The 23165-nt window shown below is 42.5% G+C and overlaps 1 protein-coding gene across 1 annotated transcript in view; it reads left to right on the top strand.

The window, feature by feature from the left end:
• LOC134443667 (cilia- and flagella-associated protein 74-like) overlaps positions 1-22745 on the top strand; it is a 36661-nt gene extending 13916 nt beyond the window's left edge. The window contains exons 9-10 of the mRNA XM_063193318.1: positions 4174-4311; positions 22504-22745. Coding sequence (XP_063049388.1) covers positions 4174-4311; positions 22504-22593 — 228 coding nt within the window. The 3' untranslated portion in view covers positions 22594-22745. The remainder of the gene's footprint in view (positions 1-4173; positions 4312-22503) is intronic.
• Positions 22746-23165: the final 420 nt, after the last annotated feature.

The raw sequence follows: 23165 nt of genomic DNA, 5'->3' as shown, positions 1-23165 counted from the left end.
TTGAAAATCAACATGGCTTCGAGCGGGATTAGAACTCACAACCTCCATATCTGTAATCCAACCCCTTTGCCATTGATATTAAATGACATACAATACATGATATTTGAAGTTGGCTAAGGAACACTGCATATGATATCATTTTGAAAATCAACATGGCTTCGACTGGGGTTCGAACCTCCAACCCCCATATCCCTAATTCAGCACATTTGCCATTCATACTAAATGACATACATGGCATTTTAAGTTGGCCAAGGAACACTGCATATGATATAATTTTGAAAGTCAACATGGCTTTGACTGGGATTCGAACCCCCAACCTCCATATCTGTAATCCAGCACATTTGCCATGCATACTAAATGACATACATGGCATTTGAAGTTGGCCAAGGAACACTGCATATGATGTAATTTTGAAAATCAACATGGCTTTGACTGGGTTTCGAACCCCCAACCTCAATATCTGTAATTCAGCACATTTGCCATCCATACTAAATGATATACATGGCATTTTAAGTCGGCCAAGGAACGCTGCATATGATATAATTTAGAAAATCAACATGGCTTCGGGTGGGTTTCGAACTCTCAACCTCCATATCTCTAATGCAGCGGCATGCATTACCACTAAGCCAAGCAGCTAATTGTCATGCATAGTCCAGCAAGACTATATTACATTGCATTGCAGAGCTGAACAATAGACTTCTAGAATGCTTGCTCGCACCTGCTCGTTAAGAATGGAATCTTGAGACAGTGACAGTTGAAATGGAATCCTTCACTGGCTGCACCTGTTGTGATTGAAAGTCAACATGGCTTTGACTGGGATTCGAACCCCCAACCTCCATATCTGTAATCCAGCACATTTGCCATGCATACTAAATGACATACATGGCATTTTAAGTTGGCCAAGGAACACTGCATATGATGTAATTTTGAAAATCAACATGGCTTTGACTGGGTTTCGAACCCCCAACCTCAATATCTGTAATTCAGCACATTTGCCATCCATACTAAATGATATACATGGCATTTTAAGTCGGCCAAGGAACGCTGCATATGATATAATTTAGAAAATCAACATGGCTTCGGGTGGGTTTCAAACCCTCAACCTCCATATCTCTAATGCAGCGGCATGCATTACCACTAAGCCAAGCAGCTAATTGTCATGCATAGTCCAGCAAGACTATATTACATTGCATTGCAGAGCTGAACAATAGACTTCTAGAATGCTTGCTCGCACCTGCTCGTTAAGAATGGAATCTTGAGACAGTGACAGTTGAAATGGAATCCTTCACTGGCTGCACCTGTTGTGATTGACTGAAAGACAGTTAGTATTGAGCTCTAAACTGGGGAGAAAATGAGAATTAGTTTTTTGTCTTTACAACATCGTTGTAGAAAAACTAAAAGGAGTTGGCACGTGTCCTTTTCACAGATCGGAGTCATGCTTGTGATCTCTCTAACAGTCTTTGAATGAAGTTTATAGGTGAAAGGGTTCAGGCACAAATGGACCTCCGTGTGGGACATGCGCTGATCTCTTGAAAAATGCCCTTTTCGAAATACTGGGATTCTCCATAGACCCAGGCCAGTTTTTTTTACAAACCTGCCATTTAAAAAGTATTGGGAGTTGGGAGATGAAACTTTCACAATTTGGAGACATCCCATAGAGCTCGCTAACAACGCGTCAACTAAACTTCTAGGTGAAAGTGTTGATGTTTTATGACCGAAAAAGCCTCCTACACTCTAATCTCTAGAGTGGCGGAACCTTGGTTCATGGAGGTTCCACCACTGTTTCCAATGGGGACCCAGGCTTTAACAAAATCGCCAAAAACGGGAAAACGACAAGAGACACGGAGAAGCCTATAACTATACGCGATCTCCAAGCCGAGCCGGTCGTTTTAGTGTTTGAACGGTGTCTCTATCTCGAAAGGCCTAGGAGGAGATCCATTTTCTATTTTACTGCTGCCCTGCACAAGACCAATAATAAGAAACAGGACTTAGAGATTACTATAATCGGGCCTTGCTCTGCAAGAGCTCTGCTCTTGCTCCGCAAGCCCGCTTAATAATTAGTGTTATGCAAGGCCAACAGCTGACTATCACATTTCTTATTTGTTATGTTCCAAAATGTATGTAAATATTACCACCTAAGGTCTACAGCAAATAGATAATGGCATTGTACTAACTCAAAATGGAAGTTAAAAAAACCCGAAAGTCAAATAATTACCTACCCTAATCCTAAAGCACTGCTAGGAAGCAGCCCAACAGGTGACCTAAGGCGGCTATAATTCACTCTTCCCACCCACCTCGCAGTGCCGGGAATAGACACTTGCTTATAAATATACAGCACCATCTAGTGTTCTTATTTTGTCATTACTTTGAGTTTCTTTGAATTTTACACCACCACCCAGGGATGGGCAAAGACACAACTAAATGTATTTCAAAATACAATGCAAAATAAGATGTTACAAATATGTTACAAAACACATAACAGTAAATGTATCAATAATCAAAATAATGTATTTTGCATTTTCAAATACACAAAATACAACAGAAACTAGGTATGTAGGTGTGTCCTGACATTCAAGCTAATGAGTCTGGCTATTTGGTGTAGCGGTTAGAGCCCCAGTTTTGCATGCCAGAAGTTCAAGGTTCGAGTCTCAGCAAGGAAACTCAATTTCCCTTCGCTACTCAATGGCTTGTATGGCATGACCAAAAATAACAATTCAATTCACTTACACAATAAAAGGTAGGCCTACTTTAAACCACACAAACTCCTGTGTAACCATCATTTCCAGTCATTGAACAAACAATAATGTTAAGTTCTTGTAATTATGGAGAAGGCTATATAAACAATGGGCTACTTGGCACAACTAGCATTTAAAAAATGGTACAGATATGTCAAGGTCTGTATGTGAGTTCAATAAACAAGAAAGTGTATCTTGTAAATTATGTCCACGTATCTTGCAAAGCGTCACTAATGCACCATTTGTGGCCTTAGAGCGCCATCTTGTGTGTGATGCATGGTGCAGCATTAGTTATGATCACGGTTGCACCTTTGGTGCTAAGCATGGCAATTTCAATTATTGATGATATTTTATCAAGAGTGCCGTTTTTTGATTCAACAGTATATATTCAATAATTCAGAATTTTGAGGCTGGTTATTCAATAGTAACTCCTAGTCAAGTAGTCACCTGCCAGTGTTACCTGGGAATTGAACTGTAAATCTTTGGAGTCCTTCACCCCTTTCCCAGACATACACTTTTACATTCCAATATAGCTACAAGCATCACTTACATACTATTTGATCCGTGTTCCTACTATGTAATTGCATTGTTCAGGAGAAAGTAGGCTATTGTATTTTCTCTTATTTTGAAAATTCAAAATACAGGGGGGAAAGTATTTTGATACAAACTTCAAATACTTGTAATTCACTGACATGAAACACAAAATTCAAAATACTATGTTCTATTTCGAAATGTATTTTAATTAGAAGTATTCGAGATACTGGACCTGGCCATCCTTACCACCACCTAGTGTCCGTATTATGTCATGCTTTGAATTTCTTCGAATTTAAATTCTGTGAAATTCAGTTTCCTGCCATTCCAATTCGAATTGCAATTCCATTTCCTGTTTGGAATTTCAATTCAATTCATATTGAAATTCAAGAATTGAATTTGAATATTGGGGTCATTCTCAATTCAATTCGGAATTTCGTACAAGCCTGACACACACACACACACACACACACACACACACACACACACACACACACACACACACACACACACATTCAGTTTGATGAAAAGAGAATAATTGTAATTTAAGAGTACTGAGTGTGGAGTTTTGGGCAGGAGGGGTAGTGCCTACTTTATATTAACACTTTTTTCTCGGTATGTGTGTGCGTGTGCGTGTGTGTGTGCGTGTGTGTGTGTGCGTGCGTGCGTGTGTGTGTGTGTGCCGTGTGTGTGTGTGTGTGTGTGTGTGTGTGTGTGTGTGTGTGTGTGTGTGTGTGTGTGTGTGTGTGTGTGTGTGTGCATGTGTGTGTGTGTGCGTATACGTGTGTGTGTTTGTTACTGTGTGTGTATTTGTGATGTTGCTTCGTGTGTGTGCTTGCGTGCATGCATGTGTGCCTGTGTGTGTGTGTGTGCTTGCATGCGTGTGTATTTGTGTGTGTCTATGTAGAATGTTGAGTTTGTGTGGGAGGGGTCTGCGGCATTGAAGGGGAGTGGCTTCAGCGTGGACCCGCCCAAAGGAAGTGTGGAGGCCGGAGGAAGAAAATCACTCAACATCACATACACACCTCCTAAAGGACACACACAGGTAACACACACACACACACACACACACACACACACACACACACACAACATCACATACACACAGAGACACACAGAGACACACACACACACACACACACACACAACATCACATACACACCTCCTAAAGGACACACACAGGTAACACACACACACACACACACACACCCAACATCACATACACACTTATTAAAGGACACACACACACACACACACACACACACACTCAACATCACATACACATCTCCTAAAGGACACACACAGGTACACACACACACACACACACACACATGCACTCAACATCACATACACATCTCCTAAAGGACACACACAGGTACACACACACACACACAGACACACACACTCAACATCACATACACATCTCCTAAAGGACACAGACAGGTAACACACAGACACACACACACACACACTCAACATCACATATACACCTCCTAAAGGACACAGACAGGTAACACACACACACACACACACACACACAACATCACATACACACCTCCTAAAGGATACACACAGGTAACACACACACACACACACACACACACAACATCACATACACACCTCCTAAAGGACACACACAGGTAACACACACACACACACACACACACACACACATCACATACACACCTCCTAAAGGACACACACAGGTACACACACACACACACATCACATACACACCTCCTAAAGGACACACACAGGTAACACACACACACACACACACACACACACATCACATACACCCCTCCTAAAGGACACACACAGGTAACACACACACACACACACACACACACACACACACACAACAACAACACATACACACCTCCTAAAGGACACACACACACACAACATCACATACACACCTCCTAAAGGACACACACAGGTAACACACACACACACACACACACAACATCACATACACACCTCCTAAAGGACACACACAGGTAACACACACACACACACACACACACCCAACATCACATACACACTTATTAAAGGACACACACACACACACACACACACATGCACTCAACATCACATACACATCTCCTAAAGGACACACACAGGTACACACACACACACACATGCACTCAACATCACATATACACCTCCTAAAGGACACACACAGGTAACACACACACACACACACACACACTCAACGTCACACACACAGTCCTCCTAAAGGACACACACAGGTAACACACACACACTCAACATCACGTACACACCTCCTAAAGGACACACACAGGTAACACACACACACGCACACACACACTCAACGTCACATACACACCTCCTAAAGGACACACACAGGTAACACACACACACGCACACACACACACAACATCAAATACACACATCCTAAAGGACACACACAGGTAACACACACACACACACACACACACACACACACACACACACACAACATCACATACACACCTCCTAAAGGACACACACAGGTAACACACACACACACACACACACACACACACACACTCAACATCACATACACACCTCCTAAAGGACACACACAGGTAACACACACACACACACACACACACACACACACACACACACACACACACACACACACACTCAACATCACATACACAGATCCTAAAGGACACACACAGGTAACACACACACACACACACACACACACACACACACACACACACTCAACATCACATATACACCTCCTAAAGGACACACACAGGTACACACACACACACACACACACACACACACACACACACACACACACACACACTCAACATCACATACACCCCTCCTAAAGGACACATACCGGTAACACACACACACACACACACACACACACACACACACACACTCAACATCACATATACACCTCCTAAAGGACACACACAGGTAACACACCCACACACACACACACACACACACACACACACACACACACACACACACACACACACACTCAACATTACACACACACCTAATAAAGGACACACACAGGTAACACACACACACATGCACACACACACACTCAACATAACATACACACACACACACACACAACATCACATACACACCTCCTAAAGGATACACACAGGTAACACACACACACACACACAACATCACATACACACCTCCTAAAGGATACACACAGGTAACACACACACACACACACACACACACAACATCACATACACACCTCCTAAAGGACACACACAGGTACACACACACACACACACATACAACATCACACACACACCTCCTAAAGGACACACACAGGTACACACACACACACACTCAACATCACATACACACACATACATCACATACACACCTCCTAAAGGACACACACAGGTAACACACACACACACACACACACACACATCACTTTCACACCTCCTAAAGGACACACACAGGTAACACACACACACACACATCACATACACACCTCCTAAAGGACACACACAGGTAACACACACACACACACACACACACACACACACACCTCCTAAAGGACACACACAGGTACACACACACACACACACACACACACACACACACCTCCTAAAGGACACACACAGGTAACACACACACACACACACACACACTCAACATCACATACACACCTCCTAAAGGACACACACAGGTAACACACACACACACACACACACACATCACATACACACCTCCTAAAGGACACACACAGGTAACACACACACACACACACACACACACACACATCACATACACCCCTCCTAAAGGACACACACAGGTAACACACACACACACACACACACACACATCACATACACACCTCCTAAAGGACACACACAGGTAACACACACACACACACACACACACAACATCACATACACACCTCCTAAAGGACACACACAGGTAACACACACACACACACACACACACACACACACACACACACACACACACACACACACACACACACACACACAGTCCTCCTAAAGGACACACACAGGTAACACACACTAGAGAACTGCATTGGGCGGGTTTTCTCGTTTCTCTCCCGCCCGCTCCCGCTGAATATTAGACCATTACCGCCCGCTCCCGCAGGGCTTGCGCACCGTGCCCGCCCAGTCCCGCGGTGTTGTCCACTCCCACTCCCGCATGCTGGTCTCTTGGTGCATTGGAATAGGCTTCGCGCTTCTGTTTTGTTTAGGCTACGTTCATTTTCATAAGCGAAATAACTGCAGCTTTTTCTATTTTTCTCCGAATGTAGGCTAATTAAATATTTAAACAGGGCTGCTTGAATGACCTGCTAACCCATAATGCCAATGCATGACAACCCAAGAGAATCAAATTTGATTTCGTTTTATTAGGCCTAACACAAACCAACAAACAAAAATCAAAACTTGCAGTCACATGGCAGAAAAATCCCAATTATTCGTCAGATGTTGCAGGTATTCTGCTTGAAAAAAAAGGTGACAAATTCTGCCTGTAACATCTGGCATCATCGCGACGACCGGGTCCGTGTAACGCTTTGGTGCTTTGCTCCATTTTCGGAATTAATATGAAAAAGATGGGTTCATAACTTCAATTTTCCAGATAGCCTAACTCTGAAAACAGGCAACTGTTTTTTTATTGTAATTTGTAACATCTTGGCTCAAGTAGCGCCAGATGTGTTTTGTAGAGATATGCCTACAAATGACATGGATGGCAAGTCAGCTTGAGACGTAGCCTACAGATCTGACAGAAAGACTGGCTCCGCCGTAGGCCAACCTGCACACTTAGTACAGTAGCCTACCCAAGTTGGGGCATGATTTAATATTGTGATGTTTTACGCAGCACAGCCGCAGCGACATTTCAGCACACAAACAACTGAGGACGTGCGGCATCAGCGTGTGATCCTTCCATTCACTGAAGAAACTTTTCCAGTGCGAGGGTGGGAGATTTCGCCTTTTCATAGCGTTGCAGTTGACACAATTACGGCAGGGGAAAATACCTGAGGGGTGGTCACATAGCCAGTTATGAGGTGGAGTAGGCTATGTGCCTGCTGAGTCGGATAGCCTACTCTATCTTTCATAGGCAAATCTCGGGGGTTAGAAAATGATTGTCCAAATGTTGTGTCATTAGATAAGATGTGCCACTGTTTCTTTAGACCTATTGTGTTTGATGTCAGATGAGTGAAAATTAAGCCTACCATGGCCAGTCGTGGTTTGTCTTGGTTGCGCACTTGTTTCTCCAACAAGGTACTTCTCTCCAGGCATTTAAATTAGGCTACCAGCATCACATTGACCAAGTGCTCGTAGACTATTTTGGCCTGAGTCTCAAATTCGTCATCTGTTCTGCAATATGTCGGTTTATCGCAATGTGGCAGATGGAAATAGCCTCTTAACGCACGTAGCCACCACCCGCCCTCTATGGCAAAACGTTTACCTTATTGTAAATTCTTGCGCGTCCGCAGAACTTGCAGTACAGATTGAAACGCAGGCCAAAATATCCACGAGCACTTCGTCAATACGGGATATGATGCTAGTGGTAATTTAAGTGCATGCCTGAAGGCACGCAATTCTGCGAACACATATAGCACTACTTACAATGGATTAAAAAATTGGATCTAAGCACTGCAAAGCGTTACATGGACCCATCGGGGTAGGGTAGGGTATATGCAATATGCTGATAGCCTACATTGCAATTGACAAAATAATGTGGATAAACAATATACTTCTTCTTATAGCCTCAATAACGGGACCAACTCGGCCTCCAGCATTGGCCACTGCGAGCTGTTATAATAAGGGTGTAGGCCTAGTCAATATTGCAATGTGTAGGCTAATTCTGCAGTGGTTTACATTATTTGTATGCATTATTTATGAGTAAAATAAATAGTCCAATTAACAACTAACAGGTCTAGGCCAATAGACTACTTTTTTTTTCAATATCGGCCCCCTTTTCTACTGGAAAGCGGTGACCAAATGCGAGCTTTAACAGTGCAATTAGTTGCCAAGATAAATGCGGCTGCATCAGGATGTCGTTTGCAAAATGACTTATGTTAAATTTGTTGCTTAAATAACTAATATGTTTAGGCTACTAAAGTTAATTTGATGGTGTACTTCAACTGAAAACACGTACCAGCTATCTTCTGCAACGTGGGGCAGCTGTCATTCTGAATGACATAAGGCGCAAGTAGACTACATGCCCTCTCGGCCGACACGGCGTGAAACTAGTGAGTCGAGTCCCGTGCCGCCCGCACAACTCCACTGTATTTGAATTCTCCGCCCACTCCCGCCCGCAGCTTTGCCAACACCGCCCGCTCCCGCGAGATTTGCGTTGGGTCCTGCGGGACCCAGCGGGTCCCAATCCCAATGCAGGTCTCTAACACACACACACACACACACACACACACACACACACACACACACACACACACACACAAACACTCAACATTACATACACACCTCCTAAAGGACACACACAGGTAACACACACACACACACACACACACACACACACAAACACTCAACATCACATACACACCTCCTAAAGGACACACACAGGTAACACACACACACACACACACACACACACACACAAACACTCAACATCACATACACAGCGCCTAAAGGACACACGCAGGTAACACACACACACACACACACACACACACACACACACACACACACACACACACACACACACACACACACACACACACACACCACACACACACACACACACACTCAACATCACATACACACCTCCTAAAGGACACACACAGGTAACACACACACACACACACACACACCCAAACACTCAACATCACATACACACCTCCTAATGGACACACACAGGTAACACACACACACACACACACTGTGAATAATTTCACATTATCACTTTAACAATTTCACTGTATTACCTTATCAAATTGACCTGAAAGAACACACAGGAAACAGAGGTAGCATTTAAAATCTACGAGCAGCTCGGGGGTCTTGCACTCACAGAAAATGGTTACATGGTTCCTTGCAAGCCCGAATCTACCAGCAGTGGGCTAGGCCTTTATTATCTCATTCTAACAAGTAATTTTCCTATCATGCATATGTAAAACTAGATATGAGGAACATATATGGTCTCGTCTCCCCCTGGTTCCGTGGGCTCTTACTGGCGTCTGGTCTGTGATGGATAGCTTCCACCAGCCTAAACATCCAAGGTCATAGTTCAACAGAGTAGTACCCCAAACAGGACGACCAAGGCAGAGATGTTTTCCTTGTGGACCAGAGATGTCACATAACTCAGAGCAAAGGAGAGAGAGAGAGAGAGAGAAAGAAAGAGACAGAGAGAGAATAACATAGTATAAAACCCTAACTAAAGGTTACACTTTTATCACATTGTATATTTTCAATAATACATGTATAAATGCAGAGAATTTATTAACATAATTCCCTCCTCTTGAAAATATAATCATTATCACTAAACAATCACCATGGCTTTTACGCATGGTGTGTAGAATGAAAATATTCGAATATAAAGGTCAGAGTTATCTAGTTATTCAGAACCATTACACTGCGTTAGTCTGCTCCATATTAGTTAGGCTCAAATGTATTAACAGTTCCAAATTGTCTCAGTTCTTAAACAAGGCTGTACCCATGCTTGTCCAGGAAACGTCTTTCTCAAAATCAGCAGTTTTCTTTTTTTCATCCATTGGAATCATTCTGATGGCACACGTACATCTGTGTAGACAACGCAGAGTGTCACTTTGAATCAGACACTATAAAAATCTGTCATTCAGACAGAAGCACAAATACCTCCCCAACCTCGTTGTGGGCAAAGGTTTCAACTTGTCCAACCAGTAGACTCCTTTAATAACCAGGGTTACTGCTGAGAGAGAGAGCAGTGTCGATTTCCTGCCAATCACCTAGGTCAACATAAATATTTAAGTTCTGGACCAGCAGCTTTCACATGAGCATAGGGAGCAACTAAGGCATTCCTTAAAGATTTTAAATTGGTATAGCGTAGTCAAAACATCTATGGTGTCATTCTAATCACGTAAAATTAGGAAGAAATCATACCTATGTTTCGAATATACACAATGTTAAAACAAAATCATTATTTCTTGTTCTCTCAATGAAGTCTTAAACACACATAAGCCATGTATGACAGGTACACGTAATATTCACTTCGCCATCCGCGTCTATCAATCATCTTGGGATTTGTATCCACTCTCAAAGTCCATGTTCATAGAAAATGTCCAACTTGTAAGGAAAAACACAGTCTCACACTTGCATTCTCCATTGGCTGAGGGGAGCTCCTTGCTCACCAGTACTGAAACGGACGGAATGTAAACATTCAGTCCCTTTTGATGCAACCGGGCAGCTCTCTCCACTCCAAGTCTTAACGTGCAACCAGGGAAGCTGACAAGGGGGACAAAGGGAACAGTTGCCCCGGGCCCTGGGAGAAGGGGGGGGGCAGAATTGGGTCCTCACTACATTGCATGTATTGGGTGAGGGGGCCCTTTCAGATGACTTTGTCCGGGGCTCAGCCAAATCTGTCAGCGGCCCTGCGTGCAACTCGGGACTTTTCCTGCTGAAAATGAAGAACAGCGAAAAGTATTCTACACTAAACATTTATCATTCTCAATGTGTTTCTAAATATGGTTAGTGAAATCAACATTGTTGTAAGTAAATGTGTTAGGTTTGGTTAGGGGTGAAGTTTCAGAACAAGATCTCATTTAACATGCATTTGTTTGATGCACTATTCATTAATTTGAGGAGTAGCACATTTCAAAAACAGCCATTATTCCATGTGCTTTAAAGAATTACCAAACAAAATAAAAACATGATGCATAAAACATCTGTAAATATCCTAAAATGTCTCTCCTGTTTGAGGCATGTGTCATCCACATGACTCAATAACACTGAAGTCATACCTAAACAGGCTTTGAGCACAGTAAACGAGGAGGATAATTGTTAACACAAATCAAACCAAGTTGGAGAGAAAATAAAAACAAAATACAGCATAACCCAGAAAGTTATAAACCAAAAATAAAATACAAAGTAAAACACAAACAATTCCAAAACCCCCTGCACCCTCCATCACGGAGGTGCATACATCAATACAGGAAAAGGCAAACACAGTCAGCAATATGCCGCACAGAAAGAAGCGCTCAGTGGGCATCTTAACCACACACAGACAGTAACAAGGAGAAGTGTGCAGCTGGAACAGAGTAGAGAGCTGTAAAATAAAAACAAATAAAAACCCATGTCACCAGTGCTGACAAAACAAAACCCGAAACATTGTTGCATAACCAATACTTGAAATAAAAAATGAAATAAAAAATACTACATCCAGGAAAGCTCTGAAAATACTCCATGCATAGCAGAGTGGACCTGACGTCAATTATTCAAGAAATTAATTATCAACTATGGACTGCAATTGCATAACTACACCACTGGGAGAACCTCCCCAGAGGTAATAACCAGTACACCAAGGCACAACAGGTTCGGATAGATATGCACAGAGACGTTCCCTTTTGTTGACATAAAAAGTATTTGATGTACTGACACAAAACATAAAACAAATCACAAAACACTCTGAACTGGCCGTGCTGCCGAAATAAAAAGGAAGGGGGGAAATCCAGAGTGTCTGCCCTAAATATTGCAAAGCATCAGGTCTCAGGGCAGGTTAACTGTGTGGACCGATAAAGGTACTCAAGATTAAATGCGCACAGACACACACACCACGGCAAGTAGGCGATTCAATCAGAGGGAGTACATACTACAAGCAAATCCGGTCAACACCAGTCATTACACACCGGCGAGTTAATTCCAACGGTTGCACTACACACAAGTATGGGCTACTGATGCTACCCAGGAGCCTGCCCTAAGCGGATGAAATAACGAGTCAGGAGTGCGTAAACACTCCGGACAGCCATCTAAATAGACGGGAAGGGAGGAGGCGGCCAGCACGACACAAACCAAAGAAAACAAACAAACAGAAAAGAATGTAAAAAAAAAAATACGTTTGGGCAAAGCAGGTGATGGGCCAACTGCCCATGGTGAATGTAAATGATCAGACCCTCGGCGACACTCTCCTCACAACATGACAGGGCGAGAGGAGTTAGAACAGTTCGGATAACAGGGTCTGTCCAACCTAAACACAGACAAAAGGGACGTGGCCAGGGTGCTTGTCCGCGCGTAACCGGACCTCAGCACAGACCACAAAGGCAGAGGTTAAACCCCCCATAGACACTCAAACACCGGGAGAGCTCTAAAAGCCTTCTATTTCGGGGGTTTGTTTAAAAAAAAACATGGCCTAGTCGCCACTAACTAATTAGCCACTCAGTGGCCAAGCGTCTCATTACGTCATTTCACTACAGCAAGACTGGGGGACACATTGTCTGGTGAACTGCACGGTTCTACCCGTTACACACAAATGGACAGAATCGGCACATGGAAAACAACAAGCATGCAACATAAAATGTAAAAATGTAAAGCGACCTTGGGTTCCTTGAAAGGCGCTATATAAAACCAAGTTATTATTATTATTATTATTATTATAAAATTACTACAGCCACAGACATAGTTGGCTAGTAGTTAGGTCTGCATTAAACACTTCGCAACAGAACAAAACATATTGGCATGCAGTCCTCACTGTCCTTTGTTCATGAGGTCATGGTAGATGTAGGGGCTTAGCCCAACTCCGGTCAGTAAGGACAGCACACAGGGAGAGAAAAACAAAGTACGGGAACATGCCATCAAAACACAACACACAATACATCAAACTGGCAACACAAACCACCTTGCTGTCCACATCGTTACAACTAATAAGATAGGATGAGATTTGTCCTCACATAAACCTGTGGCACATAACCACTTTTAAAGCAATGAAATTAAGTCAGAACTGCGTCTCATAGTATTTTGAAACAAGTAGGCTTATATAAAATGTAAGGTTAAATCTCACCCAACTTGTACATTTAGACATAACCAACCATAAACCATCCTTAAAGCAAAATAAAACCCAGACAGAGTCAAACAAAACTGACAAATAAAATAAAGAAATAAATCACAGTTGGGAGATAGCAAAACAAACCAACTGCTTTAATGACCAGACAAGTGAGTCCAGTTGTCTTGTGAACCCAACTTACGGCACAGTCGAGGTAGAACCCAGTGTGAAGAAGCGCCTTCATGCACACCGGACCTCCAGCGACATCCAGTAACAGTCATTGAAAAGTTAAGTACCACAGTACTGCAGGATAATGACATAACACAGTGTCGTGATCAATGCATCACAAATTCAGTAGTGCCATTCAGGTAACAGGAAATTCATAACACTACGTCTGAACGGATTAAAAGAAAAGGGGAAAGAAAACAGAATTATCCCTCAGAAAAGCATAGACCTATGTTCAAACCAGTATTAAAACTCCAAAATAACCAAAAAAACAAACAGATTCATTAGGGCTTATGAAACATATGAAAGTTTCAAAGACTACTCAAATTACTCAAATGGTCTTGGCTTCTAGAAAGTTGCAGGTTCACAATGAAAGTTCACAAACAAAAACAAATACATTGTGGAATTTTTTTTTATAAAAACAAAATGAAAAGAACAGAATGACAAACCTCCATGTCGCCACAGCCCATCATATGCGACAGAACAAAAATGGTCCCCAAAAATAACTTTGCAGTAAATAAAAAAACACATACCCATTGTTTTGCTGTTTATACTCAGGAAAGTCAAATGTCTCTCTGACATTCTGGAGGATCACACCAACACGGACCAGACCGTCCTTCACTAGACGTCACAATCACTCATTCATTACGTGCACTCAGTGAGGCAAACCACTCACATACACAACCCGGGGAGTGACACACACCCACACACACAGCATTCACACAGCCGGCATTCAACATGAACAAACATGGACATGGACATGGACACAAACATGAACATGGGCCCATTTAGACAAACACAGACATACAGACAGGTAGCCTAACCTATCAACTTAGAAAAAGTGTTTAGTTATGTCACACTCACTGCTCATTGACGAAGTGGAAGGGATATTTCGCAAGTTATCGCCATTGCCAGATAACTTCCACTGCGACAAGAGCAAGTTGGGTGTGCACACTAGACATTGAACAAATCAGTTCTTCTAAGTATAGTTGTCATCTCCACTCGAGTTCTTCTTGTCTAGGGAACAATGTCGAGCCCAATGACCCGTCATGCCACATGCAAAGCACAAATTATATTTTCGTCTCTCACCCATACACCCTAAGTGTCCTCTACCCCTCCCCCTCCTCTGGGCACGGCTGCCACGCACTGGATTCTCAGTCTTTGGGAAAGAGAGTGCTCGAAAATCATCCAATAAGTCTCGATCTGCAGTCTGGGAATAATTTTCCACTACTGAGGATTGGGAGCGAGTATTTGTTCTACTCATTGTAGGGGTGGCAGAATTGACCTCGAGGGTCATCACCCCCTTTAACACATTGTGTGAGTAGAGAGGAAATGGGACAGGCGTCCGTTCAACTCGTGCTACGGCAAGAGCGTCAGGGGGAGCAACTACAGTAGACCTACAGGGTGTTGTGAGTGGAGCTGGATGGTCCTGATATTGACCTCCTTCCTCACACCTTGTAACAGTCATCACATGGTCATCAGACACATACACAACAGTATCATCGTCATGTACTTTGTCAGTTTGCTTATGCTTCATTTGCATATTCCTAAATTTTAATTCACACACTCTGGCTTCTTCTTCATACTCAGCCATTTTTTCTTTGTGGCGAAGAAGCACATTTTCTAATAAGGCCTCACAATTTTCAATTGTAAGGCTTCCATTAAAGCCATATTTTACATTCCATCGCCTCACATAAGCTGAGGAGCCAGAATGCCTTTTTTCCATAAATTCAATGTCACCACCATGATCAGGCTTTGGATTTGTGGTACCCATGACATAAAATGAGCTCGCTTCAAGAGATATAACGTGGTGTGACAAACCACCAGTTAGACTCTCAAAACAAAATATCACAAAGAAAGAGTACCTCAGCGTCCTGCCAAGGTTCAAATGTCACCATATGTCACCGGCTTAGGCAACACAAGTGGCTAAAAATAATTTAGAAAAAAAACTTTCATCAATTTTGACAAAACAAAACAGAAAGATGTCCAACTATTACTGTACGACCTGCAGTTCTAAATTAAACACAAAGAAGTAAAATAGCACTGCATTTCGGGGAAGCATCCTCTGTCTCAACTATGACAAAATTTTGAAAAGTTAAATTCTAATTGCAGAGGTTTAAAATTGCCATAAACAGAATTTGTTCAGTATCCAACTATTACTTTACACATTCAGCTAACAGCCAACTGCGGGGAAGTACTGCTCATTCTCTGATATGCAATAAATTAAACCGTTCGTATGATGAGAACCCATTGTCTTGTAACAAAACAAGGACAGAATTCGGACAGGCTACCCAGGTTCCAAACCCAGGTACCAAATACAGGTAATTTCCCACGCCACATGGACAAATTCCCGGAGAATTTCCCATGCCACATGGACAAATTCCCGGAGCCAAAACTCTATATACAGGTCATTTCCAATGCCACATCGACAAATTCCCAGAGTCAAAGCTCTATATACCGGTATGCTTGCCTGAAAAGGACTCACGTATATTACAGCCTGAAAAGGACTCACGTATATTACAGCCTACAGGGCTTACAGCGTCAAGCCTAGGGCTGGATCTCAAACGGTGCACTTGTGCACTCCGGGCACTATGTTTCAGTGCGTAACTAATACGGTATACGCACTGAAACATGAAGTGTGCCATTTGAGATTCAGCCCAGGTCTTGATGCCTAACCAGCCACTAGCCAGGACTTAAGTAGTTCAAACTACTTACGCACGTCTGCGGAATGCCGTCAAGCCCCGGTCCTGGGGGAAAGATCAGAGCTCAGCCTCCAAGATCCACGGCTCTAACGTGGTGCGCACACTCTTCAGCATCAACAATGACCTGTCACCCCAGGAACGAGCTATCCTGGCAAAAAATTTAGAAATAAAAAATCCAAATCCATACTACCTCTATCCTGCGGCTCCCAGTTGGTTCTTTACTCAGTCAGTCGTCGCTGAATATGAAGGCGTAGTGAGGCAAAGTCACCTACTTCAGGATCCCAGTGAAAACTTGGTGTCCAGGCGTCCTTACGTCTCCATATATCAGGGAGGACAATTATTTGAGGTTGGCTATCGAAGGACCAAAACATGTGAATAATTTCACATTATCACTTTAACAATTTCACTGTATTACCTTATCAAATTGACCTGAAAGAACACACAGGAAACAGAGGTAGCATTTAAAATCTACGAGCAGCTCGGGGGTCTTGCACTCACAGAAAATGGTTACATGGTTCCTTGCAAGCCCGAATCTACCAGCAGTGGGCTAGGCCTTTATTATCTCATTCTAACAAGTAATTTTCCTATCATGCATATGTAAAACTAGATATGAGGAACATATATGGTCTCGTCTCCCCCTGGTTCCGTGGGCTCTTACTGGCGTCTGGTCTGTGATGGATAGCTTCCACCAGCCTAAACATCCAAGGTCATAGTTCAACAGAGTAGTACCCCAAACAGGACGACCAAGGCAGAGATGTTTTCCTTGTGGACCAGAGATGTCACATAACTCAGAGCAAAGGAGAGAGAGAGAGAGAGAGAAAGAAAGAGACAGAGAGAGAATAACATAGTATAAAACCCTAACTAAAGGTTCCACTTTTATCACATTGTATATTTTCAATAATACATGTATAAATGCAGAGAATTTATTAACAGGTAGGTCACTGTAACACACACACACACACACACACACACACACACACACACACACACACACACATGCACTCAACATCACATACACACATCCTAAGGGACACACACAGGTACACACACACACACACACACACACACACACACACACACACACACACACACACACACACACACACACACACACACACACTCAACATCACATATACACCTCCTAAAGGACACACACAGGTAAGGCAAGGCAAGGCAAGTTTATTTATATAGCGCATTTCATACACAGGTGCAACTCAATGTGCTTCACAAAGTTAACAAATGTAAATGAAAGGAAACAGGGAAGAAAGAAGGAAATGAATTAGAGTCAAAAAGCATTTAAAAACATTAAGATAAAACATAAGGTAAAAATAATAATAAAATAAAATAAAACAAATTAAATAAAAAATAAAAATAATAAGAATAAGTAATTTAAGCTAGGGGAAAGCATCTGAGAACAGCTTTGTCTTGAGTCTAGATTTAAAGCTATCAATAGTGGGTGCATTTTTTATGTCATCTGGAAGCTGGTTCCAAAGCTTTGAAGCATAGAAGCTAAAGGCTGCCTCTCCACACTTTGTTTTGACTTTTGGAATCACCAGCAAATTCTTCTCCGTTGACCTTAGTGACCTAGTTGGTGCATACAGCTGAAACATATCCAGTAGATATGTGGGTCCCATTCCATTTAGTGATTTAAACACAAGTAGCATAGCCTTAAAATCAATTCTGTAGCTTACTGGGAGCCAATGCAGCGATCTTAAAATTGGAGTAATGTGGTCGAACTTCCTTGTCTTTGTAAGAACCCTTGCAGCTGCGTTTTGTACAAGTTGAAGCTGTTTAATGGTTTTATTGGGGAGGCCAGTAAAAAGACTGTTACAGTAATCAACTTTACTAGAAATAAAGGCATGTATTAGCTTCTCCAGATCATGTTTAGACATCAGGCCCCTAAATTTAGAGACGTTTTTTATGTGATAAAATGCAGACTTAGTAATAGCTTTCATGTGACTGTTGAAGTTTAGGTCACTGTCAATGAGGACCCCAAGATTTTTAACTGTTTCCCTTGCTTTCAGTCCCTTCGTTTCAAGGATAGTAGCAATCTTTTGTCTCTCCTCTCTTTTCCCAAATATAATTACTTCAGTTTTATCTGTGTTCAGCTGGAGGAAATTGTGAGACATCCATTTGTTAATTTGGTCCATGCAATGATAGAGTGATTCAAGGGGGGTATAGTCATTTGGGGACATAGATAAGTAGAGCTGGGTATCATCCGCATAGCTATGGTAATTTATGGAGTTATTCTCGATAATGTGTCCCAGTGGCAACATATACAGATTGAACAGTAGTGGTCCCAGAATGGAGCCCTGGGGGACCCCACAATCCAGAGACATTGGTGATGAAGTATGTCTTCCAATGGCGACAAAAAAACTTCTTTGTTGTAAGTACGATTTTAACCAGTCGATCACTATGCCCGTAAAGCCAACCCAGTGTTCCAGTCTATGTAGTAGTATAGAATGATTAACTGTATCGAAAGCAGCACTCAAATCAAGAAGTACCAAGACGGATGATTTGCCAGCATCAGAATTCAATCTTATGTCATTCATAACTTTAATAAGAGCTGTTTCAGTGCTGTGGTAGGCACGGAAACCTGATTGAAACTTATCAAAATAGCTATTAGACATTAGAAAAGCAGTTAATTGGTTAAAAACAATTTTCTCTATTATTTTACCCATGAATGGTAGATTGGATATGGGCCTATAGTTGTTTAGTACCAGTGCATCCAGGTTGTTCTTTTTCAGTAAGGGTTTCACAACTGCTTCTTTCAGACAGCCTGGGAATACGCCTGTTTGTAGTGAGGTGTTGATGATCTGGTAACACACACACACACACACACACACACACACACACACACACACACACACACACACACACACACACACACACACACACAAACACTCAACATCACATACACACCTCCTAAAGGACACACACAGGTAACACACACACACACACACACACACACACAAACACACATCACACACACCCCTCCCCAAGCACACACACAGGTACACACACACACACACACACACACACACACACACACTCACACACAACATCACATACACACCTCCTAAAGGACAACACAGGTACACACACACACACACACATAATCAAACACACACACATCACATACACACCTCCTAAAGGACACACACAGGTAACACACACACACACACACACACACACACACACACACACACACACACACACACACACACACACACACACACACACACACACACACACACACTCAACATCACATACACACCTCCTAAAGGACACACACAGGTACACACACACACACACACACACACACACACACCTACAGTATATCACGAAAGTGAATACACTCCTCACAGTTTTGCAGATTTTTGAGTATATCTTTTCATAGGAAAGCATTACAGAAATGTAACTTTGACACAATGATTAGTGACCTTTTAACAACATATTTAACCGCTTAAATTTCTTTTTCACTCAGAAAAAAACAAAATACAGCCATTAATGTTTGAACATGTACTCACAAAAGTGAGTACACCCCAGATTAAAATCCGGTAGAGAAGGGGCTATGTTGGCTCGAATCGTCTCGAAATGAAACGAAATGAAAAGGGATGACAAGGGAGGTCATCAGTGTGCGTTTCAACCTTTCTTTGCATTGAACTTTTAAATTTTGAGTCTGCATCTGGCTTAAATAGATTGGTGTGAGATTTGAATGCAATCCTATGGAGAATATCATGATCTGCTTCAGTAGTCACAGTGCATGTTGACATGCATGTTTCTTTTAGGTGTATGTCAGATTGCCAATGTTGACCATCCCATGCATCCCCAAACCATGTCAGTCCCACTACCATGCTTGGCTATTGAGAGGATACACCTTTTTTGTAAAACTCACTTGTTTACCACCACACATGCTTGACACCATCTAAAGCAAATTTGTTTATCTTGGTCTCTTCAGATCACACAACATGGTTCCAGTGATCCATATCCTTGGTCTGTTCATCTCTCTTGAGACCAAGATGAACAAATTTGCCTTGTCATCCCTTTTCATTTCGTTTCATTTCGAGACGATTCGAGCCAACATAGCCCCTTCTCTACCGGATTTTAATCTGGGGTGTACTCACTTTTGTGAGTACATGTTCAAACATTAATGGCTGTATTTTGTTTTTTTTCTGAGTGAACAAGAAATTTAAGCGGTTAAATATGTTGTTGAAAGGTCACTAATCATTGTGTCAAAGTTACATTTCTGTAATGCTTTCCTATGAAAAGATATACTCAAACATCTGCAAAACTGTGAGGGGTGTATTCACTTTCGTGATATACTGTACACATCTCCTAAAGGACACACACAGGTACACACACACACACACACACACACACACACAACATCACATACACACCTTCTAAAGGAAGCACACAGGTAACACACACACACACACACACACTCAACATCACATACACCCCTCCTAAAGGACACACACAGGTAACACACACACACACACACACACACACACACACACACACACACACACACACACACACACACACACACAATCACACACACACACACACAGTCCTTCAATGTGAAAAGCAGAAAAACATAATGATGTCAAGTGGTTAAGCGTTCCACAGTGCAGTCTGCTGAATATAATATAATGTTATGTGTGTGTGTGTGTGTGTGTGTGTGTGTGTGTGTGTGTGTGTGTGTGTGTGTGTGTGTGTGTGTGTTACCTGTGTGTAATGTAATCTAATGTAATGTAATGTAATATCATGTAATATAATATAATATAATATAATATAATGTGAAACCACTGGCAACATGTTGCTGTTTCTGCCATCAGTGGTAGCGTGCACATATGAAGACGAGGATTATTTTTTGTTTATCCTCGAATGGTGATGCATTTATCGACAACTATACTGGTACACTCAAGAGTGAAAGTCTTTTAAGATCTGCCAGCTTGTCAATGGCCTTTCCAAAATAGTTGCATCCTGTACCTTTAAGGCTTTCCTCTTGGGCCCTAATGAAAAAGTAATCAAGTGTGTGTGTGTGTGTGTGTGTGTGTGTGCGTGCGTGTGCGTGTGTGTGTGTGTGTTTGCGTGTATGTGTGTGTGTCTGTCTTCGTGCCTGTGTGTGTGTGTATATGTGTGTGTGTGTGTGTGTGTGTGTGTGTGTGTGTGTGTGTGTGTGGGGGTGTCTGTGGGTGTGTGTGTGTGTGTGTGTGTGTGTGTGTGTGTATGGTGTTTGTGAGTGTGTATGGTTTCTGTGTGTGTGTGTGTGTGTGTGTGTGTGTGTGTGTGTGTGTGTGTGTGTGTGTGTGTGTGTGTGTGTGTCTGTTTTCCAGGACATGGTGGAGGTGGTGACTCCTCTGACTCTGAAAGGACACGAGACGGAAATTTACAACGTTACACTGCAGGCCTTCCCACCCAGATAACACACACACACACACACACACACACACACACACACACACACACACACACACACACACACACACACACACACACACACACTGCAGGCCTACCCACCCAAATAACACACACACACACACACACACACACACACACACACACACACACACACACACACACAATACACACACCCACACACACGCGCACAGACACACACACACACGCACACACACACACACACACACACACACACACACACACACTGCAGGCCTACCCACCCAGATAACACACACACACACACGCACGCACGCACGCACGCACACACACACACACACACACACACACACTGCAGGACTACCCACCCAGATAACACACACACACACACACACACACACACACACACACACACACACACACACACGCTGGTGAAGATACACACATTTTTTATACCAAATAAAGACATGCTTAAACAATAAATTCAAATGTGTGTGTATCCTTTGTCTTATGCCTGTCTGTCTGTGTGTGTCTGTGTGTGTGTGTGTGTGTGTGTGTGTCTGTCTGTGTGTGTGTGTGTGTGTGTGCGTGCGCGTGTCTT

The sequence above is a fragment of the Engraulis encrasicolus genome, unplaced genomic scaffold (genome assembly GCF_034702125.1).
Source record: "Engraulis encrasicolus isolate BLACKSEA-1 unplaced genomic scaffold, IST_EnEncr_1.0 scaffold_34_np1212, whole genome shotgun sequence".
Classification (NCBI taxonomy): domain Eukaryota; kingdom Metazoa; phylum Chordata; class Actinopteri; order Clupeiformes; family Engraulidae; genus Engraulis; species Engraulis encrasicolus.
The sequence above is the reverse complement of the archived record's forward strand: the minus strand, read 5'-3'. Positions and strand labels throughout refer to the sequence as shown.